We start from the raw sequence: 20824 nt of genomic DNA on the forward strand, positions 1-20824 counted from the left end.
TTCTTTACCACTAGCCCCACCAGGGAAGCTCATATACATATATAATTCGCTTTCTATAAGTAATATAATTAGATACTATTTAGGCATGGCTCTAAGCACTCTCTATACATTTAAACCTTTAATAACCTTGTCAGAGGTCTGTTATCATCCCCATCTTACATATAGATGTTAAGTAATCTGTCCATGTGCAGCCATGTGTTTATCTGTAGCTCATTCATTCATTCATTCATATGGCCAATAAATAGCACCTGCCATGTAAGAACTGCCTGCTGGAACTGGCAAAATGAAATCCCCTGCTTCCATGGAACCAGCTGTTACTGAGTAATGTTATATAGTGTTTATTGTGCACATACCACAGGCTTGGTGTGACTCGCTGCATGGTAACCCTGCTGGGTGTTTTATAATGTCCCTTTCTGGGTAGAGAAATGGAAATCAAAGGAAGAGAGGTCTGACTGTAGCGACATGCGTTTCCTGAGCACCCTGTGACGCTGTGCTGGGCCTGAGAGTCAGCAAGTAACACAAGAGCAAGGGTCCTGCATCTGGGTGGGGGAATCTGAACCCTCCAACACGCATTTTGTGTGTGAGTGCTGCTCAGTTACTCAGACTTGTCCGACTCTTTGCGACCCCGTGGACTGTAGCCCTCCAGGCTCCTCTGTCCATGGGATTTTCCAGGCAAGAATACTGGTGTGGATTGCCATTTCCTCCTCCAGGGATCTTCCTGACCCCAGGATAGAACCTATGTCTCCTGTGTCTGCTGCAGCTCCCAGGAAGCATTAGGGAGCTGAAAAGAGGGCGATCAACCTGGTCGAAGGAGGGAGGGCTGGGATGTTTACACTGAAGCCTGAAGCACGGCTCAGGGGTCATAGGAGATTGTGTCAGTTGCAGGGACCCACAGGTATAAACATTCAGCAGGAAGGATTGCTGTCATGAAGTGCAGAGTGGACAGGATGTGGGGTAGGTAAGAGGAGGTCAGGGAGGTCTGCAGGGGTGGATGCTTCAGGGCTTTGTGGGCTAGAAGAGGGAGTCTGGTAGAGATGGAAAGATATGGAAGGCGGGAAACAGAGGAAGAAGGGGCCGGCTTTGGTTTCCGCAAAGATCCTCTGGCTGTTGTGCAGAAGAGGACAGGCAGGGAGACTGTTTTGAAGGCTGTTGAGATACTCTGGAGGAAGCTGGTCAACCCAGCAGGGCTGGGGGCATGGAGGGCGTGTTTGGGTTCTAGAAATATCTGAAAGATAAAACTGGTAGATCTCAGTGGTGGCACTAAAGAAGGGGATCGCCTGGTTTCTAGGTTGGACCTCCTCTCAGCCCCCCGACTCAGAAAACCGCTTCAGGCCTCAAGCTGACTGTCTCCTTGAGGAAGCCTAACACTACCCCCAACCCCCACCCCTGGCAAATGTCCTGATGAGATGGACACTGGGCAAGGCAGCCTGGGAAACTGTTGTGACTGTGAAAGTGTAGATGAAACAGTTTATTCCTGTTTGCTCCTCTAGCCTGTGAACAACTGGGCCAGGGGCATTTTCTGTCTTCCCCAACCTGTCTCCCCAGCACCTAGACAAAGCCGGGCACATAGGAGCCCCTCTGTCAGTGGTCATCGAAAGCAGGAAGAATAAATGTGGCACGAAGCGTGTGGGTTCTAAACCCCTTTCCTGACATCCAAGAAGATGATGATTCAGAAGCTGCGATGCTCTGAGCACCTTATAAAAAGGACATTCAAGCTAATGATTTACTCCTTCCAACAACCTCTAAGGCTTTATTATCATTACTCCCACTTTACAGATGAGGAAACAGAGGTTCTCTCAGGTAACTGGGCTTGATCAAGGGCAACATCTGGTACATGTCAGAGCTGAGATGCAAACTCAGGATGGTGGTGGGTGGTGGGTGGTGGGTGGTGGGTGGTGGGAGCGGGGAGGCTGAAGGGGGAGTGGGAGGTGACCCAGCAGCGGGCAGGAAGCTAGGACAGAGGGGCAGGCTCACTTCTCTTGCTGGAAGGATGTGGGGTTACCCTAAGTAGCTGGGTACCCAGGCTTCACAGAGGACTTTGATCTTGGGTATCAGATCCAGCTGACTGGATGTCATGGCAACGTGGCCCTAAAAAGATGCTCATCTCTCTAGAAGCTCCGCAGGGCACTCTAGCAACATGCCCTTTCCCCAAAACTCAGTTGCACCATCTGGCCCTGGCACAGGAGAGATGATGCCTCGGGTGGTGCTCCCACCCACATCCCGCCCCCTGCACACACACATCGCAACTTTGTACCGAAGTCCTGGTGCTCAAAATGCTGAGGGCTGCCTCAGTCACTGTGTCACTGTGGATGGGAGATGCTATTCCATAACCGAGGGGCCTGGTCTTCCCAAAGGTGTGACTCAAAGATTCATGAGCTGGGATCTCGCGTGGAAATGTAGTGACGTCCCAGCTTGCCCAAGCATTGCATCCTGAAGCCGGCGTTTACAGCAAAACTCATGCAGGATCCAAACCGGCACTGAGACGCCCCCGAGAAGGCTGTGGGCACCGTGGCCACGTGGCCAAGTCCAGCTCCACTGGCATCCCCCAGCATCGTGCCCGTGACCGCTTCTGTTGAGCACCTGATTAAGTAGAAACTGAAAGTTTCTGTTTCGAAGCAAAAATGTGACATCTGTAAGCTCTGAAATCCTGTTGCACGTGGTGAGATGTTCACATTTCAAGAGACACGTGGGAACTAGGACCCAAGGGAGGAACAATAATAGGTTTATAGCTCTCATGTGACCTTCACTCCTGGCCTTTTTAGATGTTCTATTCTTTTCCTTGTTTCCTTTTATCTTGTTACTTATTTTAGCTTGTACTTTTTATTGGTTCTCTGTTTTCTATTACCACATTTTGTTTACTCATAAATTCAGTAGCCAAAGTTAAACGTATTGATAAAAACAAATTAAATATAAAATAATAAGTTTTTCTTCCAAGTTTTTTCAGCTGCTTTTGCATCTGCGATGCTAATGTGCACATTTTTTTAATATAACACCTGTGAGAAAATAAACACATCAACAGCTTTGAGTGGAAAGCAATCTGGAAGTTTAGACTATAAATACAAAGAAATTTAAGGACTCACTTCACTGATGGATTTCCAGCATGTTTTCTTTTTATGGGATTCACAAAATTGACACGCTGAAAAAGTTTTGCCTAAATATTAATAAATTTAAATATAATATATTTATATATAAATATAAAAAGGTTAAAGTAGTTCTTTCAATAAGTACGCAATAACAGTTCTAAGTGATTCGAAAGGAACTGTTATGTTCGAATGGATAGTATTTCTCTTTGCCTTCCTTCGATCATAAGATCATGTGGCATCTTGCCTTTAATGAGGTCTAAGCACTGAAGAAATGTGAAAGTTGGGTCTGCGTGGCTCATACAATCCCACTGCAGCAGAGTTTCAGAGCTGTACTCACACACCTTGGGAAGTGAGAATGGCCATCTATGTAGCTTGATACTGGCCTCCGAGGACCGTAGACACTTAGAGACGCACTGCAGAATCATTGAGAATCATGGAACTTGGGAAACACAGAGTCCCAACATCAGAATCTTGAGGCTGGATGGACTTGTTTATGCTGCCATTTTACAGATGGCAAGAATGAGTCCCTGGGAACAGAAGCGATTTGCCCAACATTTGGTAGCTCCTAGCAGCAGAGCAGGACTAACACCATATCTCCTGATTCCTACCCAGGGCTCCTATCTTCTGGTCCGAGATAAGACACCCTGACTTCAAACGCAAGAGGTTGGTCAGATGGAGGGTGGGAGAACTAAGGTGGGAGGAAGAAGGAAAATGCATGTCCCAGAGGGGAAGATCTCCAGCTTTGAAGCTCAGCAAAACCACAGAGTGGGGTGTCATGAGGCCCCGCTTTTCTTTCCGGCTTCCTCTTCTGCCACACTCTGCATTCCCTTCTCACCCCCGACCTCCGCCCACTCAACCACCAAGCTCCTCCTCCCACTTTAATAGGCGTCACTTGGACCCACCACAAGCTCTCTCCACCTCTGTGCCTTTGCCCATGGTGCTCCACGGCTGCCCAGTACAGCTGTACAGGTTGGGCACTGCACAAGGGTCCCGTACTGACATCATAGACATCACAGATTTATACCAATACTTTCTGGCAGATGGCAGTCAACTGTCTTCTTTTGTTTGTCTTATTTGGCTGCATTGGGTCTTAGTTGCAGCATGCGGGATCTTTTCATTAGGACACACGGGCTCCCTAGTTGTGGTCCACAGGTTTAGTTGTTCTATGGTGTGTGGGATCGTAGTTCCCCAACCAGGGATCAAACCCACGTCCACTGCATTGCAAGGCGGATTCTTAACCACTGGACCACAACGGAAGTCCCAGCAGTCAAATGTCTTGAGGAAGAAGTATCTTTTTATCATTTGCACAAAGGTGCCATGTAGGGTAGCAGGGACCTTGCTGTTTGCTCTGCCTGGAATGCCATCTCCCTCATTCACCAGCAAGTAAGCTCCCACTTCATCCTTCAAGGCCCCCTTCAAATACCCTCTCCTCCAGGAGGATATCCATGGCAACACCTCCCCCAGACTTCCTGCAGAGATTAATGATTCATAACATTGGTCAAAGCTGCTTGTTGATACAGGACTCACTGCCTGGTGTAGATTTCCAGCATAGGGCATGAGCCATTTGTAGTGGGAGAGATCATGCTAGGTGGAACTTGAACCCAGGACTGAATCAGATACAAGAAAAGAACCCTCTTTTGACTCTTCTTTGATTAAATCAGGGAGAAACAGCTCAGTTTGGGCAAGCACTTCTTTCAGACCCCCCTCCAACACTTGCTAATGATCCATTTCATCAAAGAGTGAGCAGGCTGCAGGCTAAAGCTTAAGCAAGCAGTGGTATCTGCTGATAATTCAGTGCTTGGCCTTCTGTAAGTTATATTTACTTAAATGACTGCTTCCTATCTGGCATAGGATGCCAGTTTCCCGTATCCTGTAGTGTTATCAAGTTTTACTTACAAATCAATGCATTTAAGCACACAATGCTATCTATTTAAACAAAAATGATAAGCAACAAGACAGGTGGTAAGAAGAGAAGGCAAAAAAAAAAAAAAAGAGTAGTACCTGAAGTAGAATTTGAAAACACAGATTTTTTTTTTTTAAGACTGTGACTCTGGAACCTGACTGGGTTCAAATCTTGACTTGACAGCTGTGTGACCTTAGGCACGTCACTTTCCCTCTCTGACCTTCAATTTCCTCACTTGTTACATAGGAATAATTATACAATACTGGCCTCCTAGAGTCGTCCAAATGCTGAGGCTGAAACTCCAATACCTTGGCCACCTAATGCAAAGAGCTGACTCATTTGAAAAGACGCTGATGCTGGCAAAGATTGAGGACAGGAGAAGGGGACGACAGAGGATGAGATGGTGGGATGGCATCACTGACTCATCATGAGTTTGAGTAAACTCCAGGAGTTGGTGATGGACAGGGAGGCCTGGCGTGCTGCAGTCCATGGGGTCGCGAAGAGTCGGACACGACTGAGTGACTGAACTGAGCTGAAGAGTTGTCCAAAAGATATACAAAGAATGCAAAGGACTTAGTGGTGCTGGCTAGGTTATTTTTTTTCTGAGTTGTAGTTTTTTAAACTTTAAAAAAAATTATTTGATTGATTTGGCTGTATCAGGTCTTAGCTGCGGCGTGTGGGATCTATGTTACATCATAGGATGTTTTGCTGTGGCGCGTGGACTCTCTAATCATGGCATGAGGGTGCAGTTGCCCCACAGCATGTGGAATCTTAGTTCCCTCACCAAGGATCGAACTCGCGTCCCCTGCACTGCAGGCGGATTCTCAAGCACTGGTCCACCAGGGAAGGCCTGTGCTTGCTGTTTTGATTATTACAATACTTATCAAGATGGACGAAGTCGCGTGCCAACACTGATGCCTGCATCTGTTCATAGACCCAGGAGACAGCTTGGCTTCAGGAATTTTTATTTGCGTGGGGAAGGTGGGGACGATGAGCCTGCAGCAGGGCAGGCCCCACGAGCAGCGTGTGGACTCACTTGGGCGGCTCGGCGGCCAGGACGGGGAAGCAGCCTTCGCGATGCCACTGCCGGTCACGCAGGCGGCGCACGGCCTGCATCTGCGGCTGGAAGGCCCCCCACTCGTTCCAGTGCCGGAAGTCGCCAGGCTCCAGGAGGTACTGGTACCCACGGTAGCCAGGATACTGGTAGCCAACCCAGCTGGGGGGAAAGCAAGGACAGTGTGGAGGTGGCCTGTCTCACCACCTGGCACCTAGACGCCCCCCTGGACCCGCAAGTCCTGCATCCAGCCCGGCAGCCTGCTCTCTAAACCCTCACCTGTCCTCGCAGCCCAGGGGAACCCGGGGCTCCTCTGGGCGGGCTTGGCCCCTTCCTGCTGGCTCTGGGCTGTGATCTCACCTCTCTGACAGATCTCGGCTTCCTCCTCTAAGTGAAGTGGGGATGGTCACGGGAGCTGGTTTATGAGGGTTTGGGGGGCCAAAGGGGAAAATGAATCAAAGTACTTTACTAAGTGGATTACAGATACATGGTAGGGAGAGTAATACACATTCCACTGAAAGTGATGACCTGGAGCTCAGAGAACAGGATCCAAGGGAATTAAGACAGGGCTTGGGGACTGGTTAGCAATAAGAAGGGGCAGTCTTGGTCCAAAAAGTGGTTTCCATTTGTGTGAAGTGGCTGGGAACACACCTTCTGGTATCAGAGACAAACAGTTCAAATCCTAGCTCTGCCATTTACTAGACAGGTGACTTATCAGAACCCCAGCTTGCTGTCTATGAAATGGGGATGATGAAAACCTGCCTCATGGGTGTATTGTAAACACTCAATGACGATTCATTGAAAGAAGTTAGCATGGTGCTCGGTCCATCATAAGCACTTAATACAACTTATTATCCATGATTAATTTCTAATTCTGTCATTGCCTCTGCTGGGAGGGCCTTTCCAGGTCTCTCTCAGACCCCCTGCTCATCTTTCAAGGTCTGGCTTAAGTTCCAGCCTCCTCAGGTAAACCTTGGACCTGCCCTCCACTCCAGCACACAGAACCCAGTGCCAGAAACCTTTCTTCTCCCTCTTACCTCCTGTGTGGACCATCTCATATCTATTATTGCTGGACATTATCTCACAGGTGTACTGACACCCTCCTGCTAGACTGAATAAGCCCCTGAAGGCAGGAGCTGAGCCTTCTTCACCTCTGCCTCCTGCTGTGTGCTGAGCACAAAGCCTGGCTTATTGTCAATGTTTGGTAAATTTCAGATGGCTTACATACTGGAATACTGGGTCTCAGGGAAGGATCAAAGAGCAAGAAAAAGACCACAGCCCTGATGGTGTTATAGGAACTCAGAAAAGCATCTGGGGTAGAGAGTTAGATGCCTTCCACTTGCCTTGAGGAGATCAGGGGTGTTTTGTATGGTTCTTTGGAGGCAGGGGGATGGATAAAGTGACCTCCTTTGGGTATCTGGCCCTTCCCTGTGTTCTCACGGACATGGGGTCAAGGGGTGGGGGGGGCCTCTGTTTTGAAAGCTTCAAATTCTAGAGTTCGGAGCAGAAAGAATCTTCTGGGATTAAGAATTCTGATGTACCCATTGTATAGAGGGAAACACTGAGACACGGAGAGGGCTTGTAGCTCACCCAGGTGCCACAGCGCATTAGTGACAGGGTCAAGGCCCTTTCGTTACACAGTCTCACCTCTTAGATGTCACTCTGCTCATGTCTCCAGAGGCTCCAATCTCCCTGGATATTTCCATTTCCTCGACCCACCCAGACTGGTCTACTCACATCCACTCTGCTCCTCCATGCTTCACTATTTCTCCAACCCAAACACTGGGCTAGAAGCCTCAACTCGCTGCATCTTCCCACTTCTTAGGACAATTGCTAGCTTTGTTTACACCAACATGTAATTCATCAACACATGACTCCACCCCCGCCCCCTAGGGCTATGACACTCTCTTGGCAGAATCCAGGCCTCCTGGCCTTTCCTGCATGTCTGATGTCACATCCTGTCAGGGGTGGGGGCGGGTTGGGGGGGTGCCCTCCCAGCCTGCCTGAGCTTGAAATGAAGCAGGGGATGAGGGCCCACAGGAGCAGGGCTTACGTTCCGCTGGAGACCCTCACGCTGCCCACGCGGTCACAGAAGCCGTAGACCCAGAGGCTGGGCACGTCATCCTCCAGGATCTCCATAGTGTTGCCCTTGAAGTTGGCCCCTTCGAACAGGCAGAGCTTGTGCTCCTGGGCGTCCTGGGGAAGGAGAGACGGGTCAGGGGTGAATGGGGCCTCCTGGGCACGGAGAAAGAGAGAGCTGAGCCTGCTCAGACCATCATGGGATTGCCAACATCCAGCCTCGAAGTGCCCTTCTCATCCGGAAACATAAGGATGTCAGCCTCTACTTCACAGAGCTAACCCATATAGGGCACTTAGCATGATACCTGGAATACACCCAGAGCTCCAGACAAATTCACTCAATATTTTTATCATGCTGATCAGGGGTGCAGAGGCTCAGAGAAGTTAAGCTTCTTGCCCGGCATCACACAGCCAGCCAGGGGCAGAACCCTCCAGAGAAGTGTGTCCCTGCTCCCATCCCATCTTACACCCCGCTCCCCTCCACTGCCTCTGCTGCAGCCACAATAGCCCCCCTTTCTACCTCCTTGTTCCACCCAGCCCATCTTCACTCCAGGAACGCTGCCCCCACTGTCCCCCCAGAAGGCTGTGCCCACGGCTGACTCGGTCCCCATCCTTTGGGAGCTCTCTCCCCGGATCACCTCCCAGCCACTCCCACCCCCCTTTCCCCAATACCAGAGCCCCAGTTTCCTCTTCCCCTCTCTGAGCACACCCCGCAAGGCCCCCATGCAGTAAGCACCATGGCTGTTTGCCATTACAGGTGGATTTCTGTGATTAGGTGTTCAATAGCCGCCTCCCATGGGGGCAGGGACCTTGCCTGTTGTAAGCATACTAGCACATCAGAGCCTACGACAGAGCCGGGCAGAAACACACCCACGTTTCTGTGCTGGGATGAATGACTGCATGTGGGAGATGGTTGAGACAGAGATCTCTCTAACATCTCAGGAGAGAGGGCTGGAAGGGAGCCAGAGGACCCAGCTGGGAGAAAGTTGGAGGTAAGAGAGAAAATGGGCCACCCAGGATGGTGGCAGGGGTACAGGGGAGGGACTGGACCAGTGGCTCTTAGCCCTGGCTACCCAGAGACCTCAGAGGCATGGAAAGAAATCAGTGCCGGCGAACAAGCCCTGGAGATCTGGATTAAATTGGTCTGGGTTGGGGGGGCAGGGGCGGGTCCTGGTATTGGGATTTTTTTCTAATAATATATTTTATTTAAGCAAATATGTCTAAATTATGCTAATTTCAATAGGCAGACAACATAGCAATATTAATGAGGTCTTTTAAAAAAACTTTTTGGCTGTGCCATGTGGCATGTGGGATCTTAGTTCCCAGGCCAGGGATTGAACCGGCGCCCCTGAGTTCAATCCTGGGCCACCAGGGGAGTCACTAAGGAGGGGTTTTTACATTCTTGTTTTTGAGCGGGGACTGCTCTTCCACGAGCTAGAGAGCAGCTCGTGCGCTGTAACGAAGAGCAGTCCCCGCTCTCCGCAACCAGAGAAAAGCCTGCGGACCAATGGAAATCCAGCAAAGCCAAAATGAAAGAAATGAAACTATATTTAAAAACAAAACCGGGTTCCACGTGCCCTGGGGAGCCCAGGGCACGTGATGAGTGTATCACAGGTGACTTGTGTGTTGACATTGCCCTTGGACGAGCTCAGAGGTCACCGCCCAACATTCCTTCTTCATTTCTCCTGCTCACCTGACTCCTCAGGTCTCCTGGCCATCACACCTCGGGCTTGCTCCTGCCCCAGCACCTCCCCCCACCCCGAGCCCGGTCCAGGGGCCACTCACCATCCTGATGGGTCGGAAGGACATGAGCCGGTCACTGCGGTAGCTGCTGGACCACGTGTCCCAGCGTGGGTACTCGCCTTTCTCCAGGACGAACATCTCCCCCCGGAAGTTGGACTGCTCAAAGGCGACCCAGCTGGACGGGGAGAGAGGTGGGCAGGGTAGGGAGAGTCAGGAGGGGCGAAGGCAGAGAGGAGAAGCCATTGAGGGCAGAAGGCCCCTCCCCACACTCGCTTTCCCATTTTTGCCTTGCAAGTCAGCAGCAAGGCTGGAGGCGGGGAGGGGTTGATCCCAGGCTATGTCACTGACTGGCTGGGAGACTATGGGCAAGGCACTTCACTTCTCTGAGCCTCGGTTCCCTCATTTAATTTGCCTATTTTCTTGAAGTTGGTGTAGGATTAAATGAGACAGTGTATACAATCACAGAAGCCAAATATCTCCCCAGATGTAGGATTTACACATAATTTTAGCACTATGAGGACCTGGGGGAAATAACACATCAGAAGACATTTTTTAAAACCCCAAAGACTCTTGAGAGTCCCTTGGACTGGAAGGAGATCCAACCAGTCCATCCTAAAGGAAGTCAACCCTGAATACTCATTGGAAGGACTGATGCTGAAGCTGAAACTCCAATACTTTGGCCACCCGATGCAAAGAGCTGACTCACTGGAACAGACCCTGATGCTGGGAAAGATTGAGGGCAGGAGGAGAAGGGGGTGGTACGAGCATGAGGCGGTTAGATAGCATCACTGACTCAACAGACAGGAATGTGAGCCAACTCCAGAAGACAGTGAAGGACAGGGGATCCTGGCGTGCTGAAGTCCAGGGAGTCGCAAAGAGTGGGACATGATTTAGCAACTAAACAACAATAATTTATCTTTGTAGCAAAAGAAGAACAGGCCACCGGCCCAGAGCCTTGAGCAGGCTATTATCCTGTGTTCACAGTAGGAATCTTTTCTACAGATACCTTTTACTTACCGCAGGTGATATTATCTTTCCATTTGTAAAAGTGATGCAAAGGTTCTTTTGATATGTGTTTATTTGTGTCAAAAAAGGGTCATTTTAAAATGAAGTAGGGACTTCCCTGGGGGTCCAGTGGCTAAGACTCCAGGCTCCCAACACAGGGCGCCCAGGTTTGATCCTTGGCCAGGGAACTAGATCCCATGTGCCACAACTAAGACCCGGGGAAGCCAAATAAACAGATATTATTTTTAAAAATCAAATAAGTATATTAAACAAATGATATTCCTGCAGGTATGGGGGTAGGGAAAAATTGATACAGGTGCTTGAATCGTGTTTGACAAAGGCTGGCCTAGCATACAGAATACAGTAATCAGTATGGGGGCAGTGGAAGGGGGAATGAGAGTAATGTTTGCTTCTCAGATGCCTATGAGAATTAAATCTGACTGTGCATATGTAGTTGTTCAGTTTTCTAAAAGGATTAATTACAAGCTTGACGTCAGATGGGGGCTTTCTCAGTGCAGCTTGATTGAGGATGGGAAGTGAGCTTGCTGTTAAAAGGACCAGGGATTCTGGGGGAGATAAGATGATGCCCATTTCATAGATGAGAAGGCTGTGACGAAGGAGCCCCTTAAACTTTCCTCTCTGTGTTCCGGAGTTCTCAGGGAACAAGAGAGGGCTGGGGGATGCTGACATTAGTCTCATCTCCCTGATGGGGGTTGGGACCCTCCTCTACCCAGAATGAGAGGGGGAAGATGGGGGCGGGGGAGGCTACTACCACAGGCTGAAATAGAATGTGTCCAAGGAGCCTCAGGTCTCGTCTGAGAAAGGCGCCAACCCACATAGCAGGGTGACAGAACTGGTGATGCAGATTTGCTCTTCCAGAATAGAGGCGAATCCGCCTCAGCCCCACAGAGGCTGGAGCATATGAGAAAAGGCTGGGCAGGTGGATGGGTGAACCGATGGTTGAATGAACGGGCAGATGGGTGGATGGACAGGTAGGTGGCCGGGTAGATGGCTGGATCTATGGATCTATGGAGGAGTGTATTTGCTGGATGGATGCATGGTGGGGAATGGATGGATGGAAGGAGTGCTGAATGGAGGGATAAATAAATGGATGGAGAATGAGCGTGCAGATGGATGGATGAACTGAGCTATAGATGGATGAGTGGGTGCATGGAGAGGGAGCCTTGGAAGATGGTGCCGTGCAGGAGTTAAGAGGATAGACTTTGGCAACAGACAGACCCCAGTTCTAATCCCACTTTAGCATTTATGTTCTGTGTGATCTGGGCAAGTCACCTGAGCTCATTGAGCCTCCGTCAAGGAGAAGAGAGGATTGCATCTACCTGGGCAGGAGACGATGAGGGTCTAAAGAGAAAACACAGCCCGCAAGATCGTTCATGATTGAAGAGGAAGGGAAGCTGGAGATCTGAGCTTACAGAAAGACAGACACTGAGCGGTCTTGCCACTCCGACACCTCCCCTAAAACTGTCTTATTCAGGAGTCACAGTGCCCAGTGATATGGGTGAGGAGTTGTCTATATTAGTGCCTTTTCTCATCCCCTGTGGCTCATATGAGCAAGGAGAGAGGTAGGGCAGGAATCTCAGTTCACAGATGTGGGAAACTGAGGCTCAGAGGGGTTAAGTCACTGGTCTAAAGTCACACGGCAGTGGTGGCGAGTGTCCGCTGAGGCCTCTGGGTTTCAGGCGGGCTTGCCTCCCCACCCCAGCTGTGTGAGGGCACACCCCTCCTCCCCTCCCCCTGCTCACCCCATCCCCTCCATCGCTTTCTCTACCGCTGTTTCTCCCTGGGCCCTGCTGGTCCTGACACCGGCCCGGGGCCCTGGGAACCAGGACCAGAGCACACACCAAAGCCCAGCTGCATCTTTGCTGGAGGAGAAATACTCTGGGTTTGAGTCACTGGTAATGAAAAAAGCCTGAAAACCCAAACTGGCCACATCCGGCAGCTTCTCTTCTCAGCTGGGCTTTGAATCTGGGGGTGGGGCTGAGGTTACCAGCCTACCCTGGCCCATGGTAACTTGGCTAAACACACAGAGCATCACGAAGCATCAATAATCCTTGTTACCACCAGCTAACGTCTGGGCACCCACCGAATGCCAGTTCCATGCTGCATTATTGCCTTCAGACTTGAGAACAACCTAGTGGAAGGGAGTGGGGACCATTACTCTGCCCATTTCCGAGATGAGGAAACTGAGGCTTAGACACTGAACAAGGTAAACAGGGGAGCTGGGACTCACACCCAGGCATGTCTGATCTCAAAGCCTATCTCTTCCCTCTGTAGCACCCAGAGCCCCGGGATACTGGTTGTAAAGGCTGATCACACCCCTTGCAGGCTTTTCGGCTGGAGAGATGAGGCAAACGGGCCCTGTGGGTCTTGTCCAGAGGTTGGCCCTGCGCCCTGAGCGTAGTCTACAGGGGTTGAGGTTGGCACAACCACTATGTCCAAGGGACAATTATTCCTGCCTTAGGCCCAGAGAGTCAGGGGCAGCCTGTGGAGCAGGATGATATAGGCACTGTGAGTGAAACTCATCAACCTGAGTCGAACCCAGGCTCTGCTACTCACCCTTTGAGCCTCGGTTTCCCCATCCATCAAATGGGAATAAGAACCACCCCTCTCCCACACAGCACTGTAGGATTATCTAGGTAAAGCCCTCAGTCGGTGCCTGGCATCTCGTGGGTACTCAACAGAAGCTCGTTACTATCCTAAAGGCTGCTTGCTGCCCAGGAGAGGGGAAAGCTAGTGGAGACCTGGCCCTTTGCCCTGCTCCTGCCATCAGTGATGGGCAGGGGGCTCCTTCTGCAGCAGAAACAACATTTCTCTGGAGCCTGGAATCATGCCTTGCTGTCAGTGTGCCCTTAGGCTTATCAGATCACCTCTCGGAGCCTCAGTTTCCTCATCTATAAAATGGGAAGGAGAACCATACCTCCCTTTCCTCCCTCTTGGCTTTAAAACAAGCCCTAGAAATAGTACACAGTTGGCCCCAGTATGGGGGGTCCTGCATCTGTGAATACAGAAGTCAGGCTGGACTATGCCGTCTTATACCAGGTACTTGAGCATCAGCAGATTTCGGTATCTGCTGGGGGTCCGGGAACCAGCCCACGGAGGGTACTGAGGGATGACCGTGTGCGTCTCTGCTAGCGCAGGGGAAGGCAGTCAAGAGCAGCTATGGTTGTTTTGCTATTCCTATTTTACTAAGGCTGTGGGAGTGCCCCCCCCGCCCCCCGCCTAAACACTCACGGTCCGGAGGTGACAATGATGCTGCGCACTCGTTCGAAGCCACGGTCTCCCAGGTTCAAGCACTCCCCGGAGAATTCCACCCGCCGGCCCTGGAAGTTCTCCTGCTCAAAGACCACCAGCTGTAGGAGAGAAGCCCCCGTGCCCAGGGAGCAGAGTGAGGGGGGGAGTACCTCCAAAACGGAGAGGCTCCAGGGCAAATATGCATTAAGCACCTATGTACTGAAGAGCAGGCCATGCCCAGATCAACTGAGAGCTTGCTGGGAGCCGAGGTCTGTGAAATGACCCTGTCCTGCCTTCCCTCCACTTCTGAACTTAATGTCTGTGCCACCCTTAGGAACTGATGGATCTTCCTTCCAGGTCTTTTTATCTGTGCTGTTCCTTCTGCCTGGAATGCCCTCTCCACCACACACCCCAATCCTGGAACTCATGTCCCCTGTCCTGTTCTAGGATCAGATGTCACCTCCTCCAGGAAGCCCTCCCTGATACCCTTTCCCTGAGTGAGTTTGGTCGAGTGCTCCCTCCCATACACCCTCACTGTGCCCATCCCATCAGCAGTACAAGTAACACATACACAGTCACTGCTGCTTTTCTTCCGGGTCTCTAAGTACCCCTCTCCCCTTTCACTCACCGGTTCCGAAGGGGTGGATCTATTTCTGCATCTCCCAGCCCCAGCCTCTGCCACAGAGCTGATACTCAGGAAACATTCATAAGTCTACCCATCAGACCACAAGCGAGGCCAGAAGCAGGGGCCCCTGTGTCTACAAGGGCTAATACCCTCCTCTCACTAAGCATCCAATTTTGGTTTTTGTCTGCTAGTGGTCTGGAGTTGGGAAAACGTTGCCATTCGCTCGAACTGAGGCAAGTGTGTGCCTTCTCTGAGCCCCAACTTCCCCAGCTGTAAAATGGAGAGAGGTTCAACACACCCATGACCCAGCCCTTCCACTCCTGCACTTATCCGCCCAAGAGAAGCTCCTGCAGGTGACATGGCTAAGAACACCCTGACCACACTGTTTATGACAGCAAAGCTAGCGCCCACCCCACGATCGTCAGGAGTGATGGACACGCCCTGAAATACCACACAGCAGCCACAACAAATGACCCTCAGCAATGCACCACAGTGTCAGTGGCTGTTATAAATCTCATAGGAGGTACAAAAGAAAAACGAAAACCCCAGAACGGTTACATACAGTATATTCCAATAAGTTAAAAACGAAGTGCAAATACATACTTTTAAAAGAACAATGCATCAAAGCACATAAAACAGCAAGCAAGCAGGTGAGGGGGCGGGGTGAGGATGGCAGTTCCCTCGCCCAGGGGAGGAGGGAGGTGGGCTCCCGGGAGGGTGTGGGGGGCGGGGGCGGGGGACACTTTGAAGTTAGAGAGAGGCTGTTTACCAAGTCCTGCCTTTTCGTGTAAATAGCGGGTTTGTAGATGCGTGTTGTATTCATGAAAAATCAAATTGAAATTAAACCATTAAATAAGGGGCCGCATAAATAAAAGCCTGCCGGGGTGGGGGGTGGGCCGCCTGACAGCGTGTCATGACCCAGTTCTGAATACCCGCGGTTGCAACCCAACCCGGTCCCAGGGGACCGGATGCCTGGCTCTCCAGGAGCCCTTTCAGCTTGACCGGCAGCTTGGAAACACTTTTCAGGAGGAGCTGAGGGCGGCCTTCTGCCCGAGAGGACCTTCTGGGACAGCTGTTTCCTGATGCTAAGCCAGCCCGCTTTCTTTCCTTCTGTTTCTTGCTTTCGACAAAAACTCGAAAGCAGGTGCAAGCCTGTTGGGCATCTGGCGGGGACGCGGGGGAGCAGGTGGGGAGGGGGAGGCGGGGGCGGGGCGGGGCGGGGCGGGGCGGGGGCGCGCAGGCGCGGGGGTGCAGGCCCGCCGCCCCGCCCCCAGGCCCGCGCTCACCTTGTAGCTGCCGGGAGGCAGGTCCGCTTTGGCCGCGGGCGCCGGCTGGGCGGGGGCCGGGGCGGGGGCGGGGGCGGGGCCGGAGCCCGGGGCGGGGCCTGGGGGCGGGCCCGCCTTCCCCTTCCCGTCGGGCCCTGGGTTCACGGCGGCGGTGGCCGAGGCCTTGGCCGCGGGCTGAGACATGGTTGCCGCCTGCGGAAGTTGTGTGAAGAGAACCCTTTGGCCCGGGTTCAGACAGGCCCGGCAACCCCCGGGCTGCCTCCTGCTTCTCGTCCCCCATCCTCCTGTATGCTCAGGCTCCCGCAAACTCACTTCCTCTCTTTCTCCTTCTAAGACGGACGCCTGGAAAGCTGTCTGTCCCCGTCTCCTCTGGGGGACCCCCTCATTCCTCCTGGCTGCCTGCACCCCGCTGGCTGTCATGTCCTTTGTGCCCCCTGGAGTCACTTTTCTCGCTCTCATCGCTTAGCGCCCTTCTTGGCTCAGGGCAGCTTCCATTGCCCCAGCAGATTCATAACAAGAATGTCCCACTCGGGGAAGCCCGAGAGATATGAGGCTCATGAATGCAGCATCCTTCCCGCAGGATAACCTCTTATCCCCTCGGAGCAAGCTGAGGCTCAGAGAGGGGAGGGGGGTCCTGCCTGAGGCCACACAGCTGCTTAAGTGGTGGGACTCCCTCCAGTTTCAATGCCAGCAGACAAACCCAGCGACTGGGCTTTTTGAGTGAAGTTGCTCAGTCGTGTCCGACTCTTTGCAGCCCTGTGGACTGTAGCCTACCAGGCTCCTTAGTCCATGGAATTTTCCAGGCAAGAGTACTGGAGTGGGTTGCCATTTGTTTCTCCAGAGGATCTTCCTGACCCAGGGATTGAACCCGGGTCTCCCGCATTGCGGGCAGACGCTTTACCGTCTGCGCCACGGAGGCTTTGCCACCTGCTTATCCTGATCAACTCATCCTTCTGCCCTCAGGGCCTGGCTCAGCACCGGGCACATGGGAGAGGCTCACTTGACACCTGTCCAGAGATTGCACGAATGCCTCTTCCTCTCTCCTTTTTCTGAAACCGTGCCTCTGGCATTGCCTGGGAACGGGTGTGTGAGTGCTGACACAGGCCTGGGCTGCAGGAGGCTCAGGAGACGCCTGTCAGGGTTCTAAAAGGGCTGTGGCTGTGTAGGCATTGGGTGGAGAGACCTTTGGTCAATTCCAGTGCTTCCTCCTTACTTTGGGGTCATGGGCGCCTTGGGTGTTTGAAGAATGCCTTGTCTTTGTCCCCAGGGGGTGGAAAATGCCCCCTTTAACTCTGGAGACCATTCCCAGAGACTCCAGGGCCCCCCTCCAGCACAGATCAAGAGTCCCTGGCTGCAGCTTCCGGAACACTTTCTGTGAGGAAGAGCTAGCTGGGGGCAAGCAGAGCCCTCCCTGGGCCACCTCTTGAGAAGGACTGTCATCGCTCCGGGATGCTCTGCCCAGCTGTAAGGAGGCCAGACAGCTGGGCCACATCTGTGGCTTCCAGGCTCTTGCTTCCCCCGCCCCCAAAGTCAGGCTCTGGATCCACAGTCCCCTGGGCTGGCACTGGGTTCCTTCCTGCCTGGAGACATGCTTTCCCTATCCCCTGCCCGCCCCCACCCCCCAATCCCTCTCTCTATCCATCGCTGCCTTCCCCCTCCCCTCCCCCCTCAGTTTTCCCGTTTATTCCCATCTTCTCTCTCTCTGTGCCTAGCCTCCTGTCTCTCTGCTTCTCTCTCCCCCAGTGTCTTGCCCTGTTTATACCTCTGCATCTATCTGTTGTCTTTCTTCCCTTTTCTTCCCTCCCTCTCTTCCTCGCTCTGCGTCCTCTCTCCCTGTCCCTACCTGTCTCCTGATTACCCCCATCTCTCTGACCCTCTTCTACCCCTGCTCTCTGTCTCCCTTTCTCACTCCCCTCCCCTCCCCTGGGGCTCTTGGCTGAGGGTGGGTCCCCTCTTACCTGGGGCCCTGCTATTTGCTGCTGGAGGACAGGCAGGCGGGCAGGCTTGGTGCAGTGGGTGACCAGGGGCCGACCCCCCATTTTATAGTCTGGCAGACACCAGATCTTGTCTTCTGTGGCACAAAGTGGCAGCTGGCTCAGCAGGCCCCGGGCAGCGAGTCGGGGGGGCCTTGGAGCCCCAGCCCTGCTGGGTTCCTGCGGAGGGCAGCACTTTCCATTGTGAGCCCGGCACGCACAGCAGAAACCCTGGCCGGCAGCCACATGGCCTTGCCTCTGCCGGGCCCCTGCCCTGAAGCTCCTCTCACAAACCCCCGCCGGGTAAGGGCCTCTGATGGGGTCCCCACTGGCTGCCAATCCAGGGAAAGCAGGAGCCTCCAGAAGGCCGGTTGGAGACCTGGGTTGGAATCCAGGCTCAGCCACTCTGCACCGCGTGGCCTTAGGAAAGTCTGTCCCTTGGGGCCTCTGTGTCTGCAGTTACAAGTGGCTCAGGTGTCCCTGTGGGGTTGCTGCTCAGGAAGGCAGGGGACAAGGGGCAGCACTAATGCATCACCCCTGCCATCTGGGTCAGTCCCCAGGACAATCCACCTTATTGGGTACTTTCATTATACCCATTTGTCAGATGAGCAAAACTAAGGCACAGAGAGAGCAGAGCCAGGAATGGTCTGGGTGCAGGGGGAGCCAGGGAAACCAGCTGGGAGAGAGAACAGGGACTCAGGCTGGGAGAAGTGGAGAGTGACAGAAAAAGAGGGATGATGGAGACAGAAATACAGATGGGGAGAGGGAAGGGTGATGGCGACAGGGACGGATGTCAAATGGAGCAATAAAGAGTCGGAACAAGGGAACGGATGCCAGAAATCTCCTCCTCCAATCCCCTCATTTCACACTTGGAGAAACTGAGGCCCGGGGGAACCATGGATTTCAACATGGCCACACAGGATGAACTGACAATCGAGCCAGCGCCAGGGGACCGCGCGCGGGGCGCTGCCGGGCCACGCCGGCCTGCAGTCTGCCTCCCCGGCCCCTGGTGGTGGTGATGGGGTGGGGAGAACGGGATTCTCCTTAGGTTCTTGTTTCTTCTGTGGGGGTCCAGGGTCCCAGACTCCCCATGGAGCCCAGCTCTGCCTCGCATGTCCCAGGGGCAGCTCTGCCGTCTGCCCACCCCCCACCTCTCACCCCCTCACTTCCCAGCCTCCCCCCAGCCTTTCATCCTGGGCCAAGGCCTTGGTTGTTGTGGGGGGCAGCAACCGCAGGACGGGGCAGCCACTGGAACGGGGGCCAAGATGCCTGCGGTGGGGGCCACCCACAGGTCTGGGTTTCAAGGCCAAGACGTCTGGGGCAGTTCTGTGTCCCCTATGGCAACGGGCGGTCAGCCAAACGGTGGGGGCGGAGGTAGGGGGGCCCCTCCTAGGCCTCCCCCTCCCCTCCATGCTGGGTGGCTCCACTCTGAGCATCTGACTGACGTGGTTCCTGTAATCCTCATTATTTCGGTGGGGGCGCTGGGATTGATCCTCTTCGCAGACGAGGAAACCGAAGCAAATCCCTTTGCCCTCTCTCAGCCCATTTCCTCATCTGTAAGAACGGAATTGGAAGTCACACGTTTTGCACTCCTGAACCCCAGCTCTTAAAAACCATGCCCTCTTGCTTTCATACAAGTAAGTATTTTCAAGTAATAAAGGGTAGTCATTAAGTATTTAATAAACATTTAAGCGGAGAAGGCAATGGCACCCCACTCCAGTACTCTTGCCTGGAGAATCCCAGGGACGGGGTAGCCTGGTGGGCTGCTGTCTATGGGGTCGCACAGAGTTGGATACGACTGAAGTGACTTAGCAGAAACATTTAAGAGGAATCATTTCCCCCAGCTTTACTGAAATATAACTGGCACACAACAGAGGGTAAAGGTGTGCCGAACGTTGGCTTGATACATTTACAAATTGCAAAGTGATTGCCACCTCCCTGCCATCACACAGTTACAGTTCATGTTCTTGTGGGGAGAACACGAGAGATCTGTTCCCTAAGCAAGATTCGAGTACACGTTACACTATCAGCTATAATCACCATGCTGTCCTTCAGGTCCCCAAACTCATTAACCTTATAACTGGAAGCTTAAAGCTCCACCTCCCAGCTCCCGGTACCCTCCATCTTACTCTCCACGTCTCTGATTTTGTCTTTTTACAGTTCCATATGTAAGTGAGATCATACTGTATTTGTCTTTCTCTGATTTATTTCGCTTAGCATAACGCCTTCGAGGGTCTGTCCGTGTTGTCATGAACGGCAGGGTTTCCTTCTTTCTCAAGGCTGAATAACATTCCATTGTATCTACGTATCACATCTTCTATATCCACTCAGTGGATAAAGAGTGGGTGGATAATCAGGTTATCTCCGCTATCCACTATTTTGGACAGTTAGGTTATTTTCACATCCTGGCTGCTGTGCGTAAAGCTGTAATACATGCAGAAGTGCAGCTGTGTCGATAGTAATTTTTTTTTTAATTAGCTGCAATGATGCCAGTGATGATGGAGACACGTGATGAATGTTAGGTTCCAGGAGCTGTTCCAGAACCGTGCTGCTGTTCGTGTGTAACTCACATTTACCCTCACAATACCGCATCTCTTAGGCTGAACCCAATTTACCTGTATACCCATTTTACATATGAGGAAACTGAGGCTCAGAGAGACGGAGTAACAGGCTCAAGGTTACCCAGCCACCAAGAATGGGATGTAAACCTGGGCCGTCTGGCTACGGAGGCTGCATGCTTGCCCTTTCACCTTCCTGGCAACCTGATGTCAAAGCTGTGTCTTTGATCAAGCTGCATAGAGCCCACCCAGAGGGCACTAGC

At 52.4% G+C, this 20824-nt stretch overlaps 1 protein-coding gene across 1 annotated transcript; it reads right to left on the minus strand.

Annotated features, from left to right (window-relative positions):
• Positions 1–6018: 6018 nt before the first annotated feature.
• CRYBB1 (crystallin beta B1) lies at positions 6019–16213 on the minus strand. The gene is made up of 5 exons (XM_052654926.1): positions 16031–16213; positions 14120–14238; positions 9905–10037; positions 8094–8236; positions 6019–6202 (listed from the first exon to the last, which is right to left on the minus strand). Exons 1-5 carry the CDS (start codon positions 16211–16213, stop codon positions 6019–6021), a joined length of 762 nt encoding a protein of 253 aa, XP_052510886.1.
• Between the last annotated feature and the right edge of the window lie 4611 nt (positions 16214–20824).

Source organism: Budorcas taxicolor, chromosome 17 (genome assembly GCF_023091745.1).
Source record: "Budorcas taxicolor isolate Tak-1 chromosome 17, Takin1.1, whole genome shotgun sequence".
NCBI lineage: Eukaryota > Metazoa > Chordata > Mammalia > Artiodactyla > Bovidae > Budorcas > Budorcas taxicolor.

Excerpts from the sequence above, each read along its gene's own strand:
- CRYBB1 (XM_052654926.1), bottom strand. The coding sequence starts at position 16,213 with ATGTCTCAGCCCGCGGCCAAGGCCTCGGCCACCGCCGCCGTGAACCCA. Across the intron at positions 14,239-16,030 it reads TGCCTCCCGGCAGCTACAAG|CTGGTGGTCTTTGAGCAGGA; the intron begins GTGAGCGCGGGC and ends TCTCTCCTACAG. Across the intron at positions 8,237-9,904 it reads CCTTCCGACCCATCAGGATG|GACGCCCAGGAGCACAAGCT; the intron begins GTGAGTGGCCCC and ends CTCCTTCCCCAG.